Source organism: Zalophus californianus, chromosome 8 (genome assembly GCF_009762305.2).
Source record: "Zalophus californianus isolate mZalCal1 chromosome 8, mZalCal1.pri.v2, whole genome shotgun sequence".
Taxonomy (NCBI): Eukaryota; Metazoa; Chordata; class Mammalia; order Carnivora; family Otariidae; genus Zalophus; species Zalophus californianus.
Window position 1 is genome coordinate 118250978 of NC_045602.1, and position 23319 is coordinate 118274296.

Sequence of the window (23319 nt, forward strand, 5' to 3'; positions counted from 1 at the left end):
TTGGCAGTCACCTTGTGGGGGGCGGGGGGAGTGGGCTGCGGGCTCCCTGCTGGAAAGGGCCACACATCTTTCAGAAGGAGGCCTGTTTGTAACACTTAAGCAGGCTTGACCTACGACAGAAAGCTGCTTTCTGAGGGAGAGCAAAATAAACAATAATCTTGGCTTCATTTATCATCCAGGTGCCTCCACAGGAGAGTGGGGCCACAAAAGCCTTTTTTGTTTGCTTGTTTTGTTTTTGGAATTTGCAATTGTCTATTTTCTTAAGTCTTCCCCACTAGGCTAGAATCATGCGCTCCTGGAGGGTCAGGCCTGGGTCTTGCCCCTGAAATCCCCAGCAAGCCTCGTACAGGGGCTCAATGTTTGCTGAATAAACTCTCCTTTCCACGGGTAGGACTTTTCAGCTTGTCAAGACTTTGCTGAACCACGAAATATATCCAGAAACCCAGAAAAGAAGAATTCAGAGGTAAAAGCACAAAAAGATCAGGCAGAAAATACTCAGCAGATATAATCAATACAAGTTCAGTTCTTTGAAAATACCTTTAAAATGGATAACTCTTGGCAAGTTTTGGTCAAGGAAAGAGAAAGCATGGACAAGCAACAATGCTAGGAATGAGAAAAGGGACAAACTGACAATGGGGAGATTTAAAAGGGGCAGGAGAAAATAACACAAAACTTTACAGCAATAAATTAAAAATCAAGATAAGACATGTGAACTTCTATGAAATTACCAAAGCCCTTTTGCAACTGTTATCTCCAGAAACCCTTATAACAGCACTGTGCTTTGGAGAGCAGTATTCCAGTTAGGTTTTCTGGAAGGAAAAGAGACTGAGAGGTGGACACCCAGCCCAGGTCCCTGACAAGCTACCTGCTTTGTCTCAAAGGTCAGAGCCACAGGAGCACGTGCCCATCAACAACAGGGACCCGCCACACTCTTGCACTTCCAGCCATCACCTTAAGCCCCCTGGTTGGAGGCCACTCTTATTTATTTTTCCACTTGAAATGCCATAAGGGGTTTCACTTTATTTTTACTTCAAAAGCAGCACCATAAAAATCCTTGATGATTAGAGCTCCAGCTGTCCTAAGTTGTTTGTCAAGGGATCGGTTACTCAACTCTCCTATGGAGGGAAACAGTTTCAGGCGAGAGGCCATGGGAGCTGAGAAACACAAATGTCTCATCTCTAAAAACTTTCAGACTCCCTCCTGTTCACCGCCTGGCCTGCCCCCTCCTCCCCTCCCCCAACCCCACCATCTGCTCTCCAGAGAACAGATCAAATTTTCGGGCTAAGGTACTCTGGCGCCAAGGACTCAGCCCCTCCATGCTACCCCCTGCCCCATACCAACTCAGAAATCCAACACCACAACCCAAATGGACTGCAGCCACATAAAACCACAAAGTAAAGTTTATAAAGCTTTATTAAACATTTCAAACAGCTGTGCAACGAACACACCGAAAATAAAAGCTCCAGAATAGCAGTCCAAATGTTCCACAAGTGTGGCCTCACGGTCCCATTCCCTAGATGGACTGCCTCCAGTTCTGTCCTCTGCCTGGCCCACCGCCCTTCCCACTCAGGCAAGAGGAAGATGGATGACTGAGACTGGACGGACAACCATGCTGGTCCCCAGTGGGCAGGGGCCAGGAGAAAGTCTCATTTGCCAACACTTGTTACTGAAGCGCAGAAAAAGCAAAAAGCGAGTGACAGTCACAAAGTCTTCCTGTGTATTCTTCATAATGTACAGTCTATATGCGCAGGACTGAAGGAACTCCTGGCACAAGGACGATGGCCACCGCTCCCCTCTGTCTTGTCTGAACCACCACGGAGTCCAGTGAGCTGGTCACCCTGCAATCCCCATGCTAAATAAAAACTGTAGCAGCACCTACTATAGCTAGCTATTGCTAAACCTCAAAATCAGAACACGTTCGATAAAGCTTCTTTAAAAGGGATATACACATATATTTGTATACACACACACACACACACACACACACACACACACACTCACGGCACACCAAAAATATCCAAACACCTATCAAGGGGATCATGGCTGTTATGAAACTCTTCCGAGTACTCTTCCATTCACTCTGGGACTGCTACATCTACATGAACACACCACACCTCAATCCTGCAGAGCATGCACAGGAGACACGGTGAGGCCCCCCCTCCTGGGGACAATTGAGAAAGGCAGGAGGAAGGGCAAAGAAAGTGAGGCTGGGCTGGTAAGCGTGAGCCCAGACACTCAGGTGAAAGAGCAACAGATATGTTACTTCTTTCTTAAAAATGAAGTGGAGAAAATACTGCAGATTTGTGGACAACAAACAGTCAAGACACGTTTCTGTCTGGGCTGCTGACCAGGGAAAGAAGGATGAAAAAGCGAGGCTCTCGGGCGTCAGCAATCTCTTTAAATTCGAGATAAGTGCAAAAATGAGCCCTGTCTTGGACAGGTGCTCCCCCAAAAAGGAAAGGGGTAGGAGAGAACTAAAGGGAAACCAGGACAGGGACTGAGGAGATGGTAACATTCTGGTACGGTAAGAGACCCTGACAAGGAGGGGTCACAGAAGTGACGAGACTGGCATCTTATCTGCCCAGGTCATGCTGGGACAGTGTACCAGGATGGGCGCAGACTCCTCGCAGGAATGAGGCGAGGGGAGTGACCATCCTGCCAGCCTGTGGGAGGGGTGGGGGGACCGAGATGGGGACAGAACACACACAATCACAAGACCACCCACGACTATAGGACTCTACAATAAAAGCACCGGTCAGTGCCATTATTCACATTATAAGGATAAAACATCACAGGCCAAGAAAGGCGCCGTCAGGAATGTGGCACCCGCGGGGCTGCGGGATTTGAAACTCCAATGCTTTATGACCTATGTCAATGCCTCCCCTCCCATCTTCTGCTTCCTTGGAAAGCTAACTGGGCAGGCTGTTAGGTGCCCACAACGCCGGGGTCGTGCGCCGATTCCGGAAGCGGGGAATCAGAGCAGTGGTACAGGAAACAGTTTCCCCAGCAGCTATAGCAGATGAGGAACAGGGCTGCCAGGAAAACCAAGGCACAGATTGTGCAAGGCTTCCGCTCCAGGAGGAAGCTGAGCAGGTAAAAGCCCATGAACATGGAGTGGCTGAACCACAGGGCGGGGTTGAGGGGCTTGGGGATGAGAAGGACGGGCAGCAGCCACTGGAGGCAATACATGATCTCTGCTGGGCAGGGCCTTCACCAAGGCCACCGGGCACCGCTGCAGGAACCGACCTAATGGGAGCCAGGGGGCGCAGGCAGCTGCCCTCCGCTTTCTTCAACCCTCACTCTCCAGGAGCTGAGCCGCTGTGCTCTCTGGCTGTCAGCCCGGGATCACCAAGGCAGCACGGATCCTGAAGAGAAAAGTCAACACAACAGACAAACAGACAAAAAACAGACAGACAGACAGACAGACAAAAAAAAAAAAAACAGGAACAGAATGTATACTTATTTGGGAAAATGGATCATGGTTAACAACAGCAAATGTGAATGCCCTTTCCTCCCTGCCCACCCATGGAAGTCTACTCCTCTCCACATCACCATTTCAGGAAGCTCTTGGGGTATCTCCCCCGGGCTTGTCAGGGAGTTGGGCCAGAGGGCTCTTCGGGCAGGTCTGGCACAGTGGACTGGCTTTGCCTGGGCCCTGCCCAGCAGAGATCATGTATCGCCTCCTGGGGCTGCAGCCCGTCCTCAAGGGGCCCAGACCTCACAATACCGCCCTGTGGTTGCCCCCCAATGGCCATGGGCTCCGTGCTGTGCCCCCACAAAATAAGAACAGGGTTTGGTTCTGTATCTATAATGTCACAGCAGGTGCTCAGGGGAGAGTTAAAGCACCGCACTGCCAACTGGAGCCCGCAGGCAATGGATCCTTGCATGCTCTGCGAGGCGGCGGTGGCAGCACTACCAAATATTTTCTTTTAGAATGGCAGCCCAGCATCATTTTGCCAAAACCAGCCAGCTTCTTCAAAAGCCAATGTAGGAAAAAAAAAAAATCACCATGCCACTTCAACCAAACTGACCTCACTTGGATCACTTACACTTTCCATCTGCTGCTGGCACTGTATAGAACCTGACCTCTGTGAGCTTTTAATCAAAATTAATTTTCTATCCACATAGGGGCAAATGCCATTTGGCCCCTGTGCTAGGAAGCTTGCTGGGGAGGCGCTCTCCAGTGGCGGGCCACCAGTGCGCTGGGGCTGAGCTCGCAGACCGCGTTCCGGTCTTCCCCGCTGTGCCTGGAAATGGACCTGCGGCAGCCACAACCCTCTGGTGGCGGTAGCAAAACCCCATTCCAAGCTCCAGCTGCCCAGTGCAACGGGTACAAAGAACCTCGCTGACTGCGTTAAGACCTACCAGGGCCTGGGGGGAGGGGAGCAGGAGAGAGAGGTTGAAAAGACCTGTCCAGCAGAAATGATCCTGGACCATTTTCCGACTTCTCGGAAAGCTCATCCCATCCTTTCCGCGCACACAAAGGGGCCAATCCCTCCCGCATTCCTCCCACAGGGTGGATACCCGGTGACTACCACTTTTGCGCCTAGAGCACGGTGCCCTGGCTCTGTTCCTTTCTATCGTCACCGTGGTAGTAACCGTAAGCGGGAGGCAAAGAATCAGAGAAAAGTTCCGTGCTCAGGGACTCTCGGGAAGCAGAGGACACGGGCTTACAGCACATCAAATACCAGAGTGAGAGTACTGATCAGGGGCCTATGAAGCCAAGGCTCCGGTAAGGGGCACTTTTTTTTTTTGCTCTGCGGGGCAGATGATCCCTAAGTTAGGTTTTCCTGGTTTTCCACCCGTGCCCAAGGTGGGGTCCTGGTGTGCCACTGGACACTGGGCTCGAATTTGCAGGCCACAGCTCCGAGGAGTTCCGTGCCAAAAGGCGTGCACCCCCTACTCCAGCCCTTTGCTCTACTCAAGAGTTGCAGTTCCCCTCCATTTTACACTAAAATTCAAAAGCGGGCACAGCGGAATCTTCTGGAAAGGGGCTAAGATGGAACTCAGGAGGCGGGGGTCGGTGTGGAAAGAGCAGATGGATTATTTTTTCCTCTGCTGGCGAATGAGGAGCGCCCCCGGCCACCCCTCCTCAATGGACACCCCCAAACGCGCATGCGCACTTGGCTGGCGGGCGGATACTTAAGGCGCGGCCACCGCGGCTGCGGCAGTGCGCCCAACAGCGGACTCCGAGAGATCGGCGGACCTTGCCGAACCACGCACGCTCTCAACCACTCACCCACCACTCTTGGAACCATGGCGGCAGTGGCGGCAGCCTCAGCTGAGCTGCTCATCATCGGCTGGTACATTTTCCGCGTGCTGCTGCAGGTAAGTGTGCCCAGGTTCCGGGTGGGCGAGGGGTCCCAATGCGCGCCCCCTTAACCGGCAGGCCCACGTCGCAATTGCCGCCTCCCAGACCCTTCCTATCCTTATTGCCGCGATCCCTGCTTGCCCGAGTGCCGCGGTCGGCACCGCGTGCCCCCGCGCGTTCCCTGCGCCCTCCTCCTCGCGCAGACCCTTCCCAGTGCGCCCGCGCCCAGCCGGGAACAAAGAGTTGGGGCGCGGCGGGCGCCAGCCGCTGACGATCGCCGAGGCTCTTAGCGACCAACGCGGTAAGAAAAACCCGCTACACCCCAGACTCTACCCCAGGAGGGAGGCGGGGCACTTCTGTTTTGCGAAGAGACTTTACGCTCGCATAGCAAAATTTTCTGCCTTAAAAAACTGCGCATTGCGGAGAAATTTCTTTAAAACAAAATATATATATATATATATATATATATATATATATAGCGCTTGCGAAGGTGGAACCAAAAATAAGTTAGAAAAAGGCACTTCTCAGGAAAAAAAAAGCACTTCATAAAAACCCACAACGAATTAAGAGAAAAGTAATTTGCGGGAAAAAAATGAATTAGAGAAAATGCGCATTGCAGGAAAAATAAATCAGGCAAAAGCACTTGGCAGAAAAAAATGCATTAGATAAAAAGCGCATTGCAGAAAAAATTAGACAAAGGAGCTAAAAGAAAAAATGAATCGGATAAAAAGCGCTTTGAAGCAAACAATTAGAGAAGGTTCTTTGCAGGAAAAATGGGAGAGAAAAAAAGCGCTTCCAATTTTGACAATTCGCTTTGTTAAAAAAAAATCAAATAGAGACAGAGTGCTTTGTAAAAATAAATCAGAAGAAAGCACTTTGCCCATGAGATCATTTGCCCTAAAAGCACCCCTTGCAGGAAGAATTCCCTGCTAAAGGAATCCTTTGCCAAAGGAATCGCATATTTCCTTCAAGGTGTTCCTGGAATGCTGCATTTACTGGGTAGGATTCGCTTTTCGAAATCCTCCAGGGACACAGCCCATTGCGAGAAGTGAGGTATACCTAAGTTGTGGGTCCAATCAGCTTGCTGCCATGCAGCCTTCAGCACAGTTGGAAAAGCTCCAGCTGCCCTGACTCGTGGACAAGCTGCGCCCGCGCCTGCCTCTCTAAGTCCGACCGGCAGGCGGGGCAGGGGGTGGGGTGGGGGCGGGCACGGCAGCGCTGCAGACTCGCTGCGGGTGCCTGCCTCTAAGGGCAGGTCCCGGGTCTCTCGCTGCAGGTGTTCAGGTACTCCCTGCAGAAGCTGGCGTACACGGTGTCGAGGACCGGGCGGCAGGTGCTGGGAGAGCGCCGGCAGCGAGCCCCCAACTGAGGCCCCAGCCCCCAGCCCTGGGCGGCCTTGTCACCAGGTGCTCCTGTGCTTCTCGGCCAGCATGGGAGCCAGTGCCGCGCAGGAATGGGGGGTCCCCTGTGCTCTCTCGCCAGAGGAGCATTTGCCAAGGTCAGTGAGGGGCCGGTAGGCCCCCGGAGAAGCAGCACCGACAATGACGACAATACCAGATCCCTTCCAAACCCCTTTGCACCCCTCCGACTGCTGGGCGGGGTAGAGGGAGGAGGGGGGGTGGGGGGAGCATACCCCTGAGATCTGGGCACAGGCAATGCATTCTGATCTGGACCAAGTCGGGACAGTGCCATCCCAGCCCTGCAGCCACGGCCATGCCAACAGGCCCCACCACAGAGATCCTGACAACCGCACCAGCCAGCAGAATGGACATTCCAGCATCACCAGCCGAAGCCCTGAACCCCGATGCAGCAGACAAGGCGCCAGCTGCGTGCCTCTGTGGCGGGACTTGAGGGCGAGAGTGAGGGAGGAGGGGTAAGAAACAGAGTGGGGCCCGCTCACTGTCCCTCGCCAACAACTCGTGCATTCCAGCCTTGCTGCCTTTGCTCCCTCAATTCCCTCCCCCCCACCCCACGGCCTCCTGAGCCCACCCCAAAGAAATGTGTCACTCAATTTGGACCTATTCAACCAGTAAATGATCCCATCTTCACTAAAACACCTTCTCCAAGCCCCCAGCCCCTCACTGATCTTGCTTTCCCTGGTCTCACGCAGTTGTGGTCAATATTGTGGTAATCGCTAATTGTACTGATTGTATAAGTGTGCATTAGTTGTGTCTCCCCAGCTAGATTGTAAGCTCCTGGAGGACAGGGACCACCTCTACAAAAAAATAAAAAACCAGTACCTCCCCCATCTCGCACCGTGTCCCAGGACCCTGCGGGGTGGTGGAGGTGCACCAAAAAGCTGTCTCTTGTGACTTCATTTGCGGCTTCAACACATACTTCTTAAGACTGGGCTGGTGCACCATTGTTGGGGTGGGGGAACAAAGGGGGAATAAGCTGGGACCCTCACACACCCAGTTCCATCTTCACTTAACACTGTTCTGAGAGATAAAGGAACGCTTCCCCACCCCAAAAAGAAACGTCTACATCTTTTGTGGTCTCAGAATAAAAGACCACTTACCCTCCCCAGAGGGGGTGGATGCCTTCACTTGTCCTGGAACACGGGACCTTGGCAGGAAAGATGGGAGGAGGTAAGAAAGGTGGGAATAACCCTCACGATGGGGTACTATAGACCAAGGAAGTGATTCAGGACTTCAGAACACAGAGCTTTAGCTCCATCTAGGAGCCCCAAGGAAATGAGCACTGGGCAGGGTGGGCACTGGCTGATAATGAGTATCGGATAAGAGGTGTGGTGTGGTGCCTCCCCTGCCCAGCTTATCCCTCCAGGCCCTATAACCCCTACCAGGACCACGACAAGGGCATTCTGCCCTGCCTTACTACTCTCCAGGTCTCCTCCCTGACACCCAGGAACCTCTCTCTAGCTCTCCCCATTAGTGGGTTCTCCACTTCTGGCATTAGCCTCAATATTCTTAGGGGTGCTTACCAGGTCCCTGGCCCTGGGCTCTCTCCTGCCATGTCAGGGTAGGTGGGCGGGTGGGCTGGCTGTTCAGCTCCTGACTTCTTTCTCCCCTCTTTCACTCTCTTGAGTCAGGACTCCTTTCACAGGGTTAGCTGACTGCCTCACCAAATGGCCCTGCCGCCTGTTCAGGCTCGTCTCTGGCTTAATGTGTCCCTGTCACTACACACCTGTTCCTGGGTCAACACCAAGGGAGGATTTGGAGGGCCATAAATCTCTCTGCCACTTCCTCAAATCCCTTAGTCACAGTTGCTGCAAACACTTCTGGAGCACAAAGCACCTTGCCCCCTGAGCCTGATACTTCCCCTCCTCTAAGCAACCCCTTAAGTTTCTAAACCCCACTGCCAGCGCCTCTAGAGGCGCCTATATCTTTAGTACAACATCAGAGAATTATGGGGGTAGAGGGTACAGACCTCAGTTCTGGTACTGGGCTTTGTCATCAATCAGCCCAGGGAAACTGGCTAGGTCATCTCCTACCCCCCACCTTCAGTTCCCCTCTATAAAAGTGCTAAGACCCCAGTGAACTCCAGGATACTAGAAACACTCTGCCATCAAAGTGGCCATCAGGACCCATGGGGACTGGGGTGGGGATGTGTAATCAGAGACTCCCATCTTCCTTATGCTGGGTGGCTCCAGCTTCTACTTTGGCCTGAAGGTGAGGTGGGTCTCCTCTTGCCCCAGGGTGACTCATCAGCAGGCAATGCCCACACTTCCCTTCTGAAGCCATTTCATGGCAGGCCTCAAGACTGGGAGTTGCTGTGGTTTTCCACACTAAGCCCACAGAACCGTGAACATTTCAACATGTGTTCTCAATGAAGACTGCCTCACCTCGGAGCCTTCAGGGGTATGCCCACAGCCCCACTGTCCCACATGCTCTAACCTCAGCCCAGTTATAAGGTAGCTGAGTTCAGACAGACAGGCATGGAAGGGTCTGGCTGTTCTGGACAGAGCATGCTCCCCTTAGTTTCCTGTACCCCCTTTAAAAGGCAGGAGGCTGCTGGCAGCCCCAGGGCTTTCCAGATAATCTTGGCAAAGCCCATCTGTGGGGCTTCTCCATCCATCCATCAAAGTGGCATGGTGAGATGACAGACTTCCAAGCAAGGGCTGTCCTGGTGGCCTGCATTCACATGGGTGGGCTTGAGTGTGCAGTGTCCACTCCCCCACTTTCATCCTTCATGCCCAAACCCTCATGTTCTGGCAGCAAACAACCCACTGGAGAAGGCAGAAGGAATGCGTCCACTTTCTATTCCTGTGTGGTGCCTAGAAGTCTGGTCCAAACACACCTTGTTTATAAAAATTTTTCCAGAAGCAATACCATTAAAACATTTTATTCTGATAGAGAGCAATGGCAGAAGTTAAAAATGACTAGAATTTTATTGCAAGCCCTTAGTCCACAGGCCTCCCTTTTTCCTAAACTGTCTCTACCACCCCCAAAAGGCTTTGCCCCTGTAAAACCAAGGATATAGCAGATGAGTTGTGAGGGGATTGGAATGGCTTTGGAAAGGCAAGACTCTTGGCACTAATGCCCCAAGAAGGATGTTAGTGTCTCAGCCTAACCAGTTAAGCTCCAAGGGGGGGTGGGGGGGGGCTAGGTACCATGACTTTCAGAGGTGTGGGGTGCTATGTGACACTGCTATCTCTATCTGTGGAGTATTTGGATTGTGACGGAAGGAAGAGGTGGGGGGACAAGCTTCTTAAGCTTCAGCTGCAGGACAGCGACAGCTTTTTACACCTGCATTGGATGAGGGAGCAGGTTTGCTGTGAGCCATTTGCTACATATCTATTTTCAAACTTGTATCTACTCAGGAGCCAGCACCCTAAAGTGAGATTCTGAATCTGCAGTTAGTTTTACCCCCAGAGATTTAAACGTGCACAAACGCGCACACAACACAAAAAACATTAGTCTAACAACAGTCTCTTTTTCCCTGGTGATCTCTGACTTCCTCTATATGCCCCAGAGACATGTCACCATCTTCTCTGGGAATGATCCTGTTCACCCTCCCCTCCACCTCTTCTCCCTCCCAACAGGGCCCATACCCCGCAGGATCCAGATTCCTCAGCATTCCCATAACAGGAAGTCAAAGAGGCAGGCAACACATGGTCTTTGGTATAGCACACAGTGACAGGCTTGAAATGGAATGCATATGTTTCAAAGATAAGAGAACAAAAAAAGACAGCCAAACCCAGACTTCCAGATTCCTCTTTGAAACAACATATTACAGATAAAAGGCTACACTGTTTTGGGCAGCAATTCTAACAAGACCAATTACAGATCCGGAATTGATCTGGTCACAGGAAACTGACCAGGGCTCTGAATCTTTTAACAGATTTGCTTGACAGTAGTCTCTGATTTAAAACAAACAAATAAACAAGATCTAACACTTGGCATTAGCACTTAAGCTGGAACTTTTTTTTTTTTTTTTGTCCTGGCTTTGGTGTTGCTGTCCAGAAGGCTGAGGGGATGGTGGGACCATGTCGGGCAGGGCAAACAGAAGCTGTTCCCAGCACACCAGCTCCCTGAAAGGGATAAAACACGATCCGAACCTATAAACAGAAAGATCATTTCCTCCCTAGGCCAGACCCCAGTCTGTCCCAACATTTAGCATTGAAAAGGGACACGGAGGCCTGGAAGGAATATACAGAAGGTTTGGAAGGGGTAAGGAAAAAGAACTGTTCCCCATCCCCCATTCTTTCTAGGCCACTGGTGTGCCAGGCATTCCGTTCCTCCAGCTGCCCTTGAGGGCCACTCCCCATATATACTGGAGGAAAGGAAACGGGTGTCCAGGCTTGATGTAAAGTTATGAGAGAGTAAGAAACACCCGCGACTCAAAGCAGAGCGTCAACCTATTACCCCATCACCTTAGACACCAAAGCGGGTGCCTGGGGCGGGAGGTTCCCTTTCGCCCCTCTCACCCACGCCCCTTCTGATTTTAAAAATGCTACTGAAGTGGCGGGGACAGAGTAATAGGACTCTCAGAAGCTGGGCCCCCTGCCATGGGCCCCTGGGCCGAAGAGGTGGTAGTCGCGCCCCTCGGCCCTGCGCTCCCCGACTCTGCCTGTCCCGTCCCGGGAACAGACAGGCGAGCACTGACCTTGGAGGCCAGAACGAGACCCAGGGGTCTGGTGACTCGCCCTCGGGCCGCGGAAGGACCCCCAAGGTCCGGGCTGGGGCCACACAGGGCAATCACGTGACACCGGACAGGGGTGGCCCCCTGGGTGCGCGGAAGGAAAACCCCAGAAAGGGACCGGGCGACGCCTTAAGGTGACCCCGAAGGGACAACATGGCGGCGCCGCCGCACTGAGGGCCTCTCATCCCGTCCCCAGGGGGCCGACGCCACGGTACCTGCAAGCCCTGCCATGGCGCCGCCGCCACTGTCGCCTTCGCTGCCGCAGCCTGCCTCCACCTCAGCTCGCCACCGACGCCGCAGGAAGCCGGGGAGACGCCCCCTTCGTCTTCTAGTGGAGCTGACCGAGGACCCCTCCCGGCATTGGGCTGCCTCCAGAAGACGCCAGATCATAAGCTCCAAGTTAGGTCGTCTTCGCCCGATATCCCCACAATGTTCGCCTCAGATGAGCCTTTGAAAACTTTCTCTGTATCTGTGAGGAAATGAGGGGGCTCTCAAGTCTTCAAGCCCGAAGAATTTTTAATCAGGCGCATCTCGGGTAGTCCCGAGTCACGGTCTCATGGTCCCCTCATGCATATGCAGCAGATTGTGATCCTTACTCATTGAGCGCCGAGGGGGCGTACCTTAGTCTTCATAGATGAGCTCTTGATTCCGGTTCCCTGCGTGGATCACCTGTGTCATCCGTGGCAAACCTCGTGGCTCAAAGTCCACCCTCTCCCTGGCCCTTTCACAAAGGGGCCAAAGTTCAGGAACGGAAAAATCGGGTTCAGAACTTAGGACCTGACTCCTCCCCTTTCCCTGTACCTTGGGCAACTTGCCCACCCCGACTCTCAGCTTCCCTAGGTCTGATGAAATGCTTACCTCATAGAGTTGTTATGGGGATTGAATGAGTCGGGATTCGTTTATTAGCTCATTAAGCGCCTTCCTTGAACGCTTACTATCTGTAAGTGCAGCGCTAAAGGCAGGAGGGTGGAGTGGAGGGTGGCAAGCCTCTGCCAGTCTAGTGGGGGAAAGTGAAGGGGCGGAGGAACTACAGTCAGCAAATAATGACGGTTAATATTAATCAAATCAATATACAATTATGCAGCATGGGAAGTGTAGTGGGAGAACATAAGGAGGGCTATGAAAAATGAATGGGGTAAGGGGTGAGTGTGGATACTCCTTGAGAAGCTGACATTTAGATTGAGAAACTAAGGACAATTAGGAGTTGTGCAGGGCAAGAGTGAGTGGGGAAATGTTATAGGCAGAAAGAACCACTTGTCCCAGATGAGGTGGGAAGGAGCCAGGGTGGGGGTGAGCAAGGAGTAGTGCAGGTAGCACTACCAAATGAATTTGGATTTTATCTTGAGAGTAATAAGCCATTTTCATCAAAGGAGTGATAACAAATTTGGATTTCTGAAAGGCTACCCTGGTTGCATGGCTTGGAGGACACTTGGGAACAGGTGTGGGGGGACCAGTTCGAAGGTTATTGCAGCTTTCTAGCTACAAAGTGATGATGACTCGGGGTGGTGGTTTGGGGAGGTGGAGAAAAAACGGATGAAAGAGTGGATGTGGATGTGTGCTAAGGCAATGGCAAGAACATCTAGGTTTTCGTCTTGAGTATGAAGGAGTCAGGAGCCCTTCTTTTACCACTTTAGTAGTGGTAAAGCTTGAAGAAGGATCAAATTGAGGGGGAAGATACAGAGTTTGGCTTTGAGAAGGCAAGTTTGAAATGCCTGGGCAAAGTCTAGGTGGAGAGGGTCAATAGGCATTTTTATATGAGACAAGCTCAGAAGAGAGGTCTGGGCCGGAGATTCATATCTGGGTAGCATCGGCACACAGTGATGGATGAAATCATGGTGCTGGATGAGATCCCAAGGGAGGGAAGGTAGATTTAAAAGAAACGTAGACAGAGGAGGAGGAGGAGGAGCCAAGAAAGGAGGCTGAGAAGCAGTAAACAGAGGGATAGGAGGAAGACCAGGTGAGCATGGGATCCCAGAGAGGTTTCAAGAAGGAGAAAGTGCTTAGTGGGGCTGACTGCTCTAGAGGACAGAAATGGCACCATTGGGTTTGGTTACAAGGGGGGCTTATGGACTGTATCTTTATGTTGTAAGTCCACAAAACCCACAAAAAAACCCAAATAGCTTAAAAAATAAGTAGGCTGCCTCCCAATGGCAGATTAATCGAGTGGCTTGGCAGTGTCATCAAGGACATTCTTTTTTTTTTTTCTTAAAGATTTTATTTTTATTTATTCGAGAGAGAGAGAGAATGAAAGATAGAGAGCACGAGAGGGAAGAGGGTCAGAGGGAGAAGCAGACTCCCTGCTGAGCAGGGAGCCCGATGTGGGACTCGATCCCGGGACTCCAGGATCATGACCTGAGCCAAAGGCAGTCGCTTAACCAACTGAGCCACCCAGGCGCCCCATCAAGGACATTCTATCTCCCAGGTTTATTTCATCTCTGCTCTGCTGTCCTTATGATGGTGTCATGCTCATGGTCATAAGATGGCCACCCCAGTTCCTAGAGTCACAGTCATGTCAAGATGTCCATTCCTCCCCCAGCTAAGAAACAAGCTGGATGTGGCCTCTCTCCATCTTGCTGCTTGTGGGCCGAGGGCTCAATGCATCCATGCCAGACACACCCAATATCTAACACTGGAAGAAAAAGAGGAGTCTCATAGTGGAGGCAAAGACATGAAGCAACTGAAATTCTTGCATATAGCTGGTGAGAGAGGGAATTGGTACAACCATTTCTGAAAACCTGCAGTTTCTTCTAAATCTGAACAAACACCTAAGCTGTGACCTAGAATTTCCACTCTTAGGTATTCATCCCAAGAGAAATGAGTGCCTATGTCTACAAAAATACTCATGCAAGAATTTTCATAGCAGATTTATGTATAGCTAAAACTGGAAATAGCTCAATGTCCATTAACAAGAACTGATAGGGGTCCCTGAGTGGCTCGGTCAGTTAAGTGTCTGCCTTCGGCTCAGGTCATGATCCAGGGTCCTGGGATCGAGCCCCGCATCAGGCTCCCTGCTCAGTGGGGGTCTGCTTCTCTCTCTCCTTTTGTGCTCTCTCAAGTAAATAAATTTTAAAAAACCCAGAGAACTGATAAATTATGGCACATTCATCCGACAGAATACTATGTTATAGATCTAAAAGTACAATATGCTGACATATGTGATATATGGATTAATGTCACGTACAGTATGTGGACTAAAAGAATCCAGAAAAAAATTAGTATATTATATGATCCCATTCATATATAAAGTTCAACGGCAGGCAACACTGATCTGTGTGATAGAAATCAGAATAGTAGTTACCTGGGTTGGTGGGAGGGCACTAGAGATGGGAAAGGAACAAGAGTGACTTTTTTGGGGTGCTGGAGAAGGTCTATATCTTAATTTGCTTGGTGATTACACTGGCACAAATTCATCAAGCTATACCTTTAGATTAAGGGACTTTACCTTATGTATGTTATACCCCAAGAAAAATAAAATATACTGGAGGTAGGTGTCCTGACAATCCAGGTTATGTGATTTGTGCTGCTGAGCAAGAATCAGAAGGTACTTTTTAGAGAGATTCTGCCTTTCACTAACCTTCTTGCCACGTCTGGGCAATGACAAGGCCTCTGCAGCCAACCCTTTTCCCCTTGGGGCCCCAGAAAACTGGAGAAGGTGAGGCAGGGCTTCTCACTCACATGGGGCTGGCTCCTGCTCAGCTGGCTTGCCTCCTCTGTACCCACAGGACAGCTCTACCCTCCAAACTCAGTTCCAGGTGGTAGAAATGGCACCAAAACTGGGCTCTGACTTGAGGGACTTGGAAGGTCCCTCTGCCCTAAAATTTTGCTCAACAGACCTCAACTTCCTGCCAACACCTCTTCAACTTGCCCTGCTCCACTAGACACCTGAACTCACCCATGACTCCTGCTCTCTCCTGCTTCACACTCCCCAAGCCTTGTCCATCCTTTCTGAATCCTCCCATCAGGCCTTTTCTGTCTCTACCTTCAAAGCCTTGGTCCAGACCACCATTCACTCACCCCTGGACCCTGAACCAGCCTCTCACTAGTCTCCCTGCCCCACATCTCACTCAAAGCCGTCATCCTCCACACAGAAGCCAGGATGATCTTCTAAAATGACCCTGTCAGGGCGCCTGGTGGCTCAGTCGTTAGGCGTCTGCCTTCGGCTCAGGTCATGATCCCAGGGTCCTGGGATAGAGCCCTGCGTCGGGCTCCCTGATCGGCAGGAAGCCCGCTTCTCCCTCTCCCATTCCCCTCTGCTTGTGTTCCCTCTCTCGCTGTGTCTCTGTCAAATAAATAAGTAAAATCTTAAAATAAAATGACCCTGTCATTCTTCCTCTTTGAGAGGGTGTCCCCTCTCCTCTGTTTTCACCTGTCAAGTGCCCGAGATCAAATGCTGCCTCCCCCATAAAGACTACATTCATTTGGCAAACATTTATCGAGTACCTAACGTGTGCTGGGCACTATGCTAGGAATGGAGGACAGAGGAGGAAGTAGACAAATGCCATCCGTAGAAAGTCTTGGGAGATGGTCAGTAAAGCAGAGCCAGTATGTGCATACTTCCTGTCTTTTAACTCTCACTAGACTGTGAGCTCCTTGAGGGCAGGGCTAATGGAGGGGGAATCATTTCTTAGCTTCAGAGCCTAGTACAGGGCCGGACAGGGAAGTGGGGGGAAGGCTCTCTGGAATGAATGAGTGGGTGAAGAAGTGAGCAAATGAATGAAAGACCCAGCCAAGCTCCTTCCTTTCTCATTCGTCCTCCGAGCCTCCGATTGAGCTGGGAACCAGGTCCGTGGAATTCCGTTGGCACCGGATAGCAAACTTGGGGTTAAATGATAAAGAATCAGCAAAAGGTTATGTTTTATAGAGCAATGTTTTGTGAAACCACAGTACCTACTTTCCTATGTCATCACTCCATTTAACAATTACTTTTTCCGAAAATCAACAATTATTTCTTTATCGAGACTTAGGTTCCGGAAATGTAACCTGCAATGGAACAACAGTGATTTTTTTTTTTAAAGACTTTATTTATTTATTTGACAGGGAGAGACAGCGAGAGAGGGAACACAAGCAGGGGGGAGTGGGAGAGGGAGAAGCAGGCTTCCTGCGGAGCAGGGAGCCCAATGCTGGGCTCCATCCCAGGACCCTGGGATCATGACCTGAGCTGAAGGCAGACGCTTAACGACTGAGCCACCCAGGCTCCCCCAACAGCGATTTGTTAAATCATCAAAGAAGCTATGTGGTATCAAAAGATTGAAAATGTAATAAGACACATTATCACCAAGGTGACCAAAGAAGTAAGCTCTGGAATGGCACAGACTGTGGCCAGACTGCCAGGGTTTTAATCCCACTGCATTTTCTAGCTGTGTGTCCTTGGGCAACTTACTTACCCTCCTTGTGCCTCACTTTTCCCACCCATAAAATGAGGAAAACATTAGAATCTACCCCTTATGGTTGTTTCTGCCAATTCAGTGAGTTCATGTTGTAAAATGCTTACAAGGCTGCCTGTCAAATAATTAACACTCATGGTTACCTATTAGTTCAAGTGGTTCATACCGGCCGTTCCAGGGTCAGGATGAACTGTGGGAACCTTGGTGGGAAGTTTGACATCCTTAAGGGGGCAGGACCAGTGGATTCAAATCCTGGACCTGCTTTCATGACCTTAAGCGGTCCCTGCTGTTTTTGTCCCAGTTTCTAAGGTCTTTTTGTTCCAGACTTAGGGCTTCTACACTTGGGAAACTAGTGCCGTTATTTTAGCCAGGTCTGTGGCGACATCTAGTGGTAATTTGGGGGAAATGCCCAATGTTCTTGCTTTCAACCCATTAATGATAGGAACAATAACGGTGTATTAAGCTCTTCCTATGTGCCAGAAACTGAGTGTTACATGAACTTAGTTAATCTTCAGTGTAATTCTATAAAGAACAGATTGTATTATCTTTATTTTAAAGACGAGGAAAAGAAGATTCAAGAAGATGAAATCAATTGCCTAAGGCCACACAGTTATGGGTGACAGAGCTAGATTTGATTCCAGGCCACAGGGACCTGAAGGCTGCATTTTTAAACCCTCTGTGCCAGGCCCGTGGATGAATACTGGGAAAATATGAAAAATTCATATTCCTGCCTCTATAGAATATAACTATAATCCATAACTATTTTAGGGGGAATAAATGAGGCTTAGGCGCTGGTGCTTGGATAAGCTATAAAATGTCTCCCTAGTATCCCTTGGAGAATTCAGAACCTAAAGAACTTTTCCTTCTCAAGAGACCAAGTTTATCCCCGAAGATTATGGGATCCTGCCATGGACTAGCTATGAAGCCTAAATTACAGAATCGCACCTGCCATTCATTCATTCATTCCTCCCTATAGCAAACACTTATTGAGTACCTAGTATGAGTCAGGCTTCACTCTAGGCTCTAGGGATACAGTGGTGAGCAAGAGAGTCCCTGCTTTCGATGAGCTCACAGTCCAATGACAAAGGAGCCAGACATAGAACACAGATTATAAGCATGTCACTGTAGGATGGAGGAGAATCATAAACAAGGGGCTACGTTAGTCTGGGGGTGGCCGAGGAGGTCTTCCTGAAGGTGAGAACATTTAACTTGAACCCTGAGGATGAAGACGGAGTTTTCTGGATCATGAATATAGGTGACAATATTAGAGGCAAAGGGAATAGACTTTGAGACAGCCCAGAGGTGAGAGGTCAGGGCTGTTCCACAGACCAGAAGCAGGTCAGTGTGGCTGGATCTCTGAGGGTGAGAGCAGAGTGACCTGGGTCATGGTCATATCACACAGGGTCTTAAAGGCCAAGGAGAGGAGTTCAAATTATCCTAAAACAATGGAGAGCCCCTGGGGGCTTCAAGCAGAAGATTTGCATCTTTAAAAGATCACTCACTTTAGCTGCTAAAGTAAATAGACTGGAGAGCAAAAGGGGAGGTGGGGAGACAGTTGGGGGGGGGAGCAAGGTAAGTGTCTGGGTGGTAGTGTCTTGGCCCAGGGTGCGGACAGTGGTGATATAGGGAGGAGGTCTAATTTGTGATGTATTTTGGAGACAGGGCTGTGAGCACTTGATGATTACTTAAATGTGAAGGGGTTAGAAAAAGAATTGAGGATGATTTCTGGGATTTTGGCTTTAAACACAGATGGATTTACTAAAATGGGTAAGACTGAGGGAAGAGAAGACTTGGGGAGACTATCTTGAGTTCAAATCTATCCCCAGAGGGTAGAGATTCTTTTTTCCTTCTTTTTGGCTCAGGGTAAGCCAGGAGATTACCCCTGACTCGGGAATGGGAGGAATAACGGGTACCAGAGTGTGGCTGAGAGACTCGGCTGGGCTCTATAGAACCCTGGCACCGTGTAGATTAGCGCCAGTGCCTTGTTCTGAAGAATCAACAACAACAAAACAAAACAAAACAAAACAAAAGGAAGTAAGATTTCTGTGCAATCCTTAGTTGCACAAAAGGATACTCTTGACTTTTCCCTGGAGAAACCAGATGGGCCCACATATACTTTAGCACAGGAACTTCTTTCTGGCCAATGAGTCCATTGATGTGGGAGTTTATTTAAGAGACTTGGGTTGATGCAGACTGTAACCCAAAACTCCTGCCTAAAGTACAAAGTGTATATTCCTTTGATGGAAAGCAATAGAATTTAGGCTAATTTAAGTAAAAAGGAAATGTACCAGTAGGAATTTTGGGCTCAGAGAATTGAGAAGCACTTGAAGAAGCAAGCTTGGAAAGTGCAGAAAACCAGGAGACTCCCTTCCCCAGGGTCTTTGCACATGCTGTTCCCTCTGCTAGACCATCTTGTTTGCCTTTCTTCACCAGGCCCATTCAGACTCCTTCTTTTTTTTTTTTTTTAAAGATTTTATTTATTTTTGACAGAGAGAGAGCACAAGCAGGGGGAACAGCAGAGGGAAAGGGAGAAGCAGACTCCCCGCTGAGCAGGGAGCCCGATGAGGGGCTCAATCCCAGGACCCCGGAATCATGACCTGAGCCGAAGGCAGATGCTTAACCATCTGAGCCACCCAGGCGCCCCCAGACTCCTTCTTAAGGTCTTAGTTTTACTGTTGCTTCCTCAGGAGCTCTCCCTGATTTTCCAGATGAAGTCGAGTATCTGTGATAGATGCTGTCCCAGTACCCAGTGCTTATCCTTTGTAGCCCTTAATGTAATTGTGATTAAAGAATTATTCATTTGGTCAGCATCTGTCTTCCCAAGTAGACCTTGAGCTCCATGACAGCAGGGACTAAGTCTGCTCCATGACAGCCGGGACTAAGTCTGCCCTGTTGTACTTCCAGAACCTAGGACAGGGGGTCATAGGCAGGATATACTGCAGGGACAAACCAATCCAAAACCTCAGTGGCTGATGAGCACAAAAGTTTATTTCTCATTCATGCTACATGTTGTTTTTCTCTGGGACCCAGTGGTGTGGAACAGCCTCAGTCTGGCAGGGGCTAGGTCTCACTCATTTGTGTATCAAGCCTCTAGCTGAGGACCAGACAAAAGGTTGGTGCAACTTGAACTTGATTGAGCAGAATGGTGCTGAGGTCCTGGCAGCAAATGGTGGTTGTTCTAGGACTCAGCTGAGGGGGAACTCCACAGACTTTTCCTTTAGAATCTTGGTCATGCATCGCACATGTCGCTTAGATCCTTCCCGTAGTAAAGCTGAGTTGTATAGAGTTGAAACAATTTGCTTAAGGAAACAGCTAGTAAGCAGCATGGAGCATAGAAAAGTAGCCAGGGACATAGGCTCTGGAATCAGACAGACCTGGGTTCACAACCTGCCTCTGTGACAATGAAACATCAACACAAACAATGACAGTTAATGCATTATTTCTCAATGAACAAGGTAAGAATCCATGATGGGGAGTCTGCTTCTCCCTCTCCCTTGACCCCTCCCCTCCCCCATGCTCTCGCTCTCTTGCACATGCTCTCTCTCTGAAATAAACTCTTTTTTTAAAAAAGGAAGTTGTGTGATCAGAAAGCAAGGCAAAGTGTTTCTTCTCCCTATGCCTCAGTGTCCTCATCTGTAAAATGGGCCTGATAAATCTGACCTCTTAGTGTGGCAGAAGATGCATGAAAAATATTTAGTATCAAGCCGGCACATAGTAAATGCTTGATAAATGCTGGCTTAAAAAGTTGGTGGAGGAAGGACAGCAGTAAGGTGGTAGCATGGGAGGTCCTCTGCGTGTACCCCCTTCAGCAACAATAACTTGCAGCTGTCCACAGATAAAAGCACCTTTGCAGAAACTTTGGGATCAAGGTAGGAGTCTGCGAAGCCCCAATAATGGCAAACTGTAAAAATACTGCTTTATAATTACATATGAGCAGGATAGCTGTGAGAGAGAAATCCACAAGAATTCTGCCTGCAGGTCACTTCACAAGAGTCTTAAGTGGCCATTCCACCTTCAAGACACCAAAATTGGAAATTATTGATATAGATAATGAACTGGAATTCCCGTCAGTGGACTCCTCAAAGGAAAGGCCTTGGACCTATATCAAAAGATTGGAGAGTGAATATACATTTATATGTTTTAAGTTAAAATAGAAACACTTAAGCTCTGCATGTGACATTTTAAGACCTTTTCTTTAATTAACAGACTAACCTCCAGCCCATATCTCGTCTTTGCGTGAATCAGAAGAAGTCACCCCTTCCGCTGGGTGGATTCGGCTCCACAGTGAGGGAGGCAAGGGCTGGATGTCAGTCTGTCCTCGGCTGAGTACTCCCGTGTAGTCCGCAAACTGCCCGGCAGTCAGTGGCATCCCAGAAATGAATCTTCAGTCCCAAAGACAAATAGTTAAAAGGGCTGTGTGGGTGGTTGCATCATCCGCCAAGTCTGAGGGACACATCACACCTAACAGAAAGGTCCCTGTTGGAATGCGACCTCCCCTATCTTCCCTGAGCCCTACTCTAATTCCACGATCACCTTGACCTCCTCTTTCCATCTGTCACCTCCTATTAATGAGGCTGGAGACCGGGTGGGGGGCGTGAGGAGGAGGGTAGAGGGGCTCTCAAGAATTATCAGGGCTGCAGTCCGGAAGACGCTGATTTTTCAGGCAGGCAAATGGTTAATGGCACCCCATGGGCCCCCACACCCCACTTTTACTCCACCTGTGGCTCTCAGAAGTGAGGAAAAGGGCATTCTAGGGGGTGCAGGGAAGGTCTGCACAATGAAGGGAGACAAGGACAGGGGCTGTGATGTCCTCCCTGTCTGATCGTTCGAGTCTTCCCCCACACACCTAGCAGGAGCTGCCCTGCCCCACAGCCCCTCCATGGGGGCTACAGACTAGCAGGGGCATGGATCCTGAGGCCAGGCCCAGGAGGTCAGAGTGGTTCCAAGGCCCGGAGTGCTGGGTGGCCCAGCCTTCAGCCACGGCTCAGAGTGGGAAGCCGGAGCCTCCATAGCCCCTGACCAGGAATCGGCCCTCGGTGCACCAACCTAGCAGACCTCAGCTGCTTCGAGGACATCTCTAGGGTCCCTCAAGGCATTCTATGTGAACGTGGGCAAATCACTCTATCTCTTGGAGCCTCAGGTTCCCCGGTGTATGGGTATAATCATAGTAACTTCCCTTCCAGCATGGTCGTGACACCCGTGTGTTCACGCAGATGCAGCAATTGGCACAGTGTGTGACACAGGCAACAAGCACTTGGGAAGCAGTAGCTACCCCATGACCTCTGGGATCCCACATAAGCCCTTGTTCCCTAGGAGGGAGATGGCCATTCCCACACAGTCTGTCAACCCTAAGACAAACGCTGAGAATCTTTTTTTGTGGTCTCAATAGCCTGGTCATAAACTCAGTTGAAGAACTCACTGAAAGTGTTTTTGCGCACGATGAAAAGACACTTAAAAATTGAATTAAAAGATCACTGTGAGTATTTTCCCAAGCTGGAAGGCAACTGTGAGTGGATAAGAACCCTTTCCCCATCACCTTGCAGATATTGATAAATAACTTGACACACTCCGTGGAAGAATAGATTCTGGAGATTGTTTCAGATGGCTTCCAGAAACAAAAGTTTGTTGTACAAAAGGAATGACATCATTTTTTAAAAAAGATTTTATTTATTTATTTGACAGAGAGAGACACAGCGGGAGAGGGAACACAAGCAGCGGGAGTGGGAGAGGGAGAAGCAGGCTTCCCGTGGAGCAGGGAGCCGGATGTGGGGCTCGATCCCAGGACCCTGGGATCGTGACCTGAGCTGAAGGCAGACGCTTAACGACTGAGCCACGCAGGAGCCCCAGTAATGACATCATTTTGATAAAGAATTAATTTTCACTGTCCAACCTTACCGGAGAGGGGGTTCGTGTTTCTCTTTTGAACTCCACAAATATGCCTAACTGATTTTTGATAAAGATGTAAAAGCAATTCAGTGAAGGAGAGATAACCTTTTCAATACATGGTGTGGAACCATTCGGCATCCATGGGCAAAGGAAGGAAGGAAGGTAGAAAAGAAAAAAGAACATCAACCAAAATCTCACATAACTCAAAATGGATCACAAACTTAAATAGAAAATGTAAAAGTATAAAACTTTCAGCAAAAAAAGAAGAAAGAAAGAAAGAAAAGGAAAGGAAAAAGAATTCTGCAAGGTCTGAAGCTAGGTGGAGTGCTTAGGTTTGATAGCAAAACCACAATTCATAAAAGGAAAAATTGAGCTCATCAATTTTGACCTCATCATGAATTTTGCTCCATGAAAGACTATGTGAAGGGATAAAAAGACAAAGTATAGACTGAGGGAAAATACTTAAAAAGAGACTAATATCTAGAATATATAAAGAATTCTCAAAACTCAAAAATTAAAAAAATTCACTTAGAAACTAGACAAAAGGTAGGGCACCTGGGTGGGTCAGTTGGTTAAGCATCTTCCTTCTGCTCAGGTCACGATCCCAGGACCCTGGGATCAAACTCCCTGCTCAGC

At 49.5% G+C, this 23319-nt stretch overlaps 2 protein-coding genes across 6 annotated transcripts; one reads left to right on the plus strand and one right to left on the minus strand.

Moving 5' to 3' along the window:
* Positions 1-1395: 1395 nt before the first annotated feature.
* LOC113937678 (BLCAP apoptosis inducing factor) lies at positions 1396-12223 on the minus strand. 2 transcript variants are annotated; one of them, XR_003524678.2, is made up of 3 exons: positions 12034-12223; positions 11629-11882; positions 2586-3365 (listed from the first exon to the last, which is right to left on the minus strand). XR_003524678.2 is itself a non-coding variant. In XM_027622364.2 (2 exons), the coding sequence occupies exon 2, from the start codon at positions 3187-3189 to the stop codon at positions 2926-2928; it is 264 nt and encodes an 87-aa protein (XP_027478165.1). In that variant the 5' UTR covers positions 3190-3365; positions 11629-12212; the 3' UTR covers positions 1396-2925. The 2 variants fall into 2 exon arrangements, 1 of the variants encoding a protein (XP_027478165.1); XM_027622364.2 differs by having other exon boundaries at positions 1396-3365; positions 11629-12212.
* Positions 5110-7609, plus strand: NNAT (neuronatin). Of its 4 annotated transcripts, XM_027622361.1 has the most exons (4): positions 5140-5328; positions 5417-5612; positions 6284-6364; positions 6588-6645. In XM_027622361.1, the coding sequence occupies exons 1-3, from the start codon at positions 5257-5259 to the stop codon at positions 6361-6363; spliced, it is 348 nt and encodes a 115-aa protein (XP_027478162.1). In that variant the 5' UTR covers positions 5140-5256; the 3' UTR covers position 6364; positions 6588-6645. The 4 variants fall into 4 exon arrangements, with proteins under 4 accessions (XP_027478164.1, XP_027478162.1, XP_027478161.1 ...); XM_027622360.1 differs by lacking the exon at positions 5417-5612 and having other exon boundaries at positions 5156-5328; positions 6284-6359; positions 6588-7609; XM_027622362.1 differs by lacking the exon at positions 5417-5612 and having other exon boundaries at positions 5157-5328; positions 6588-7609.
* Positions 12224-23319: the final 11096 nt, after the last annotated feature.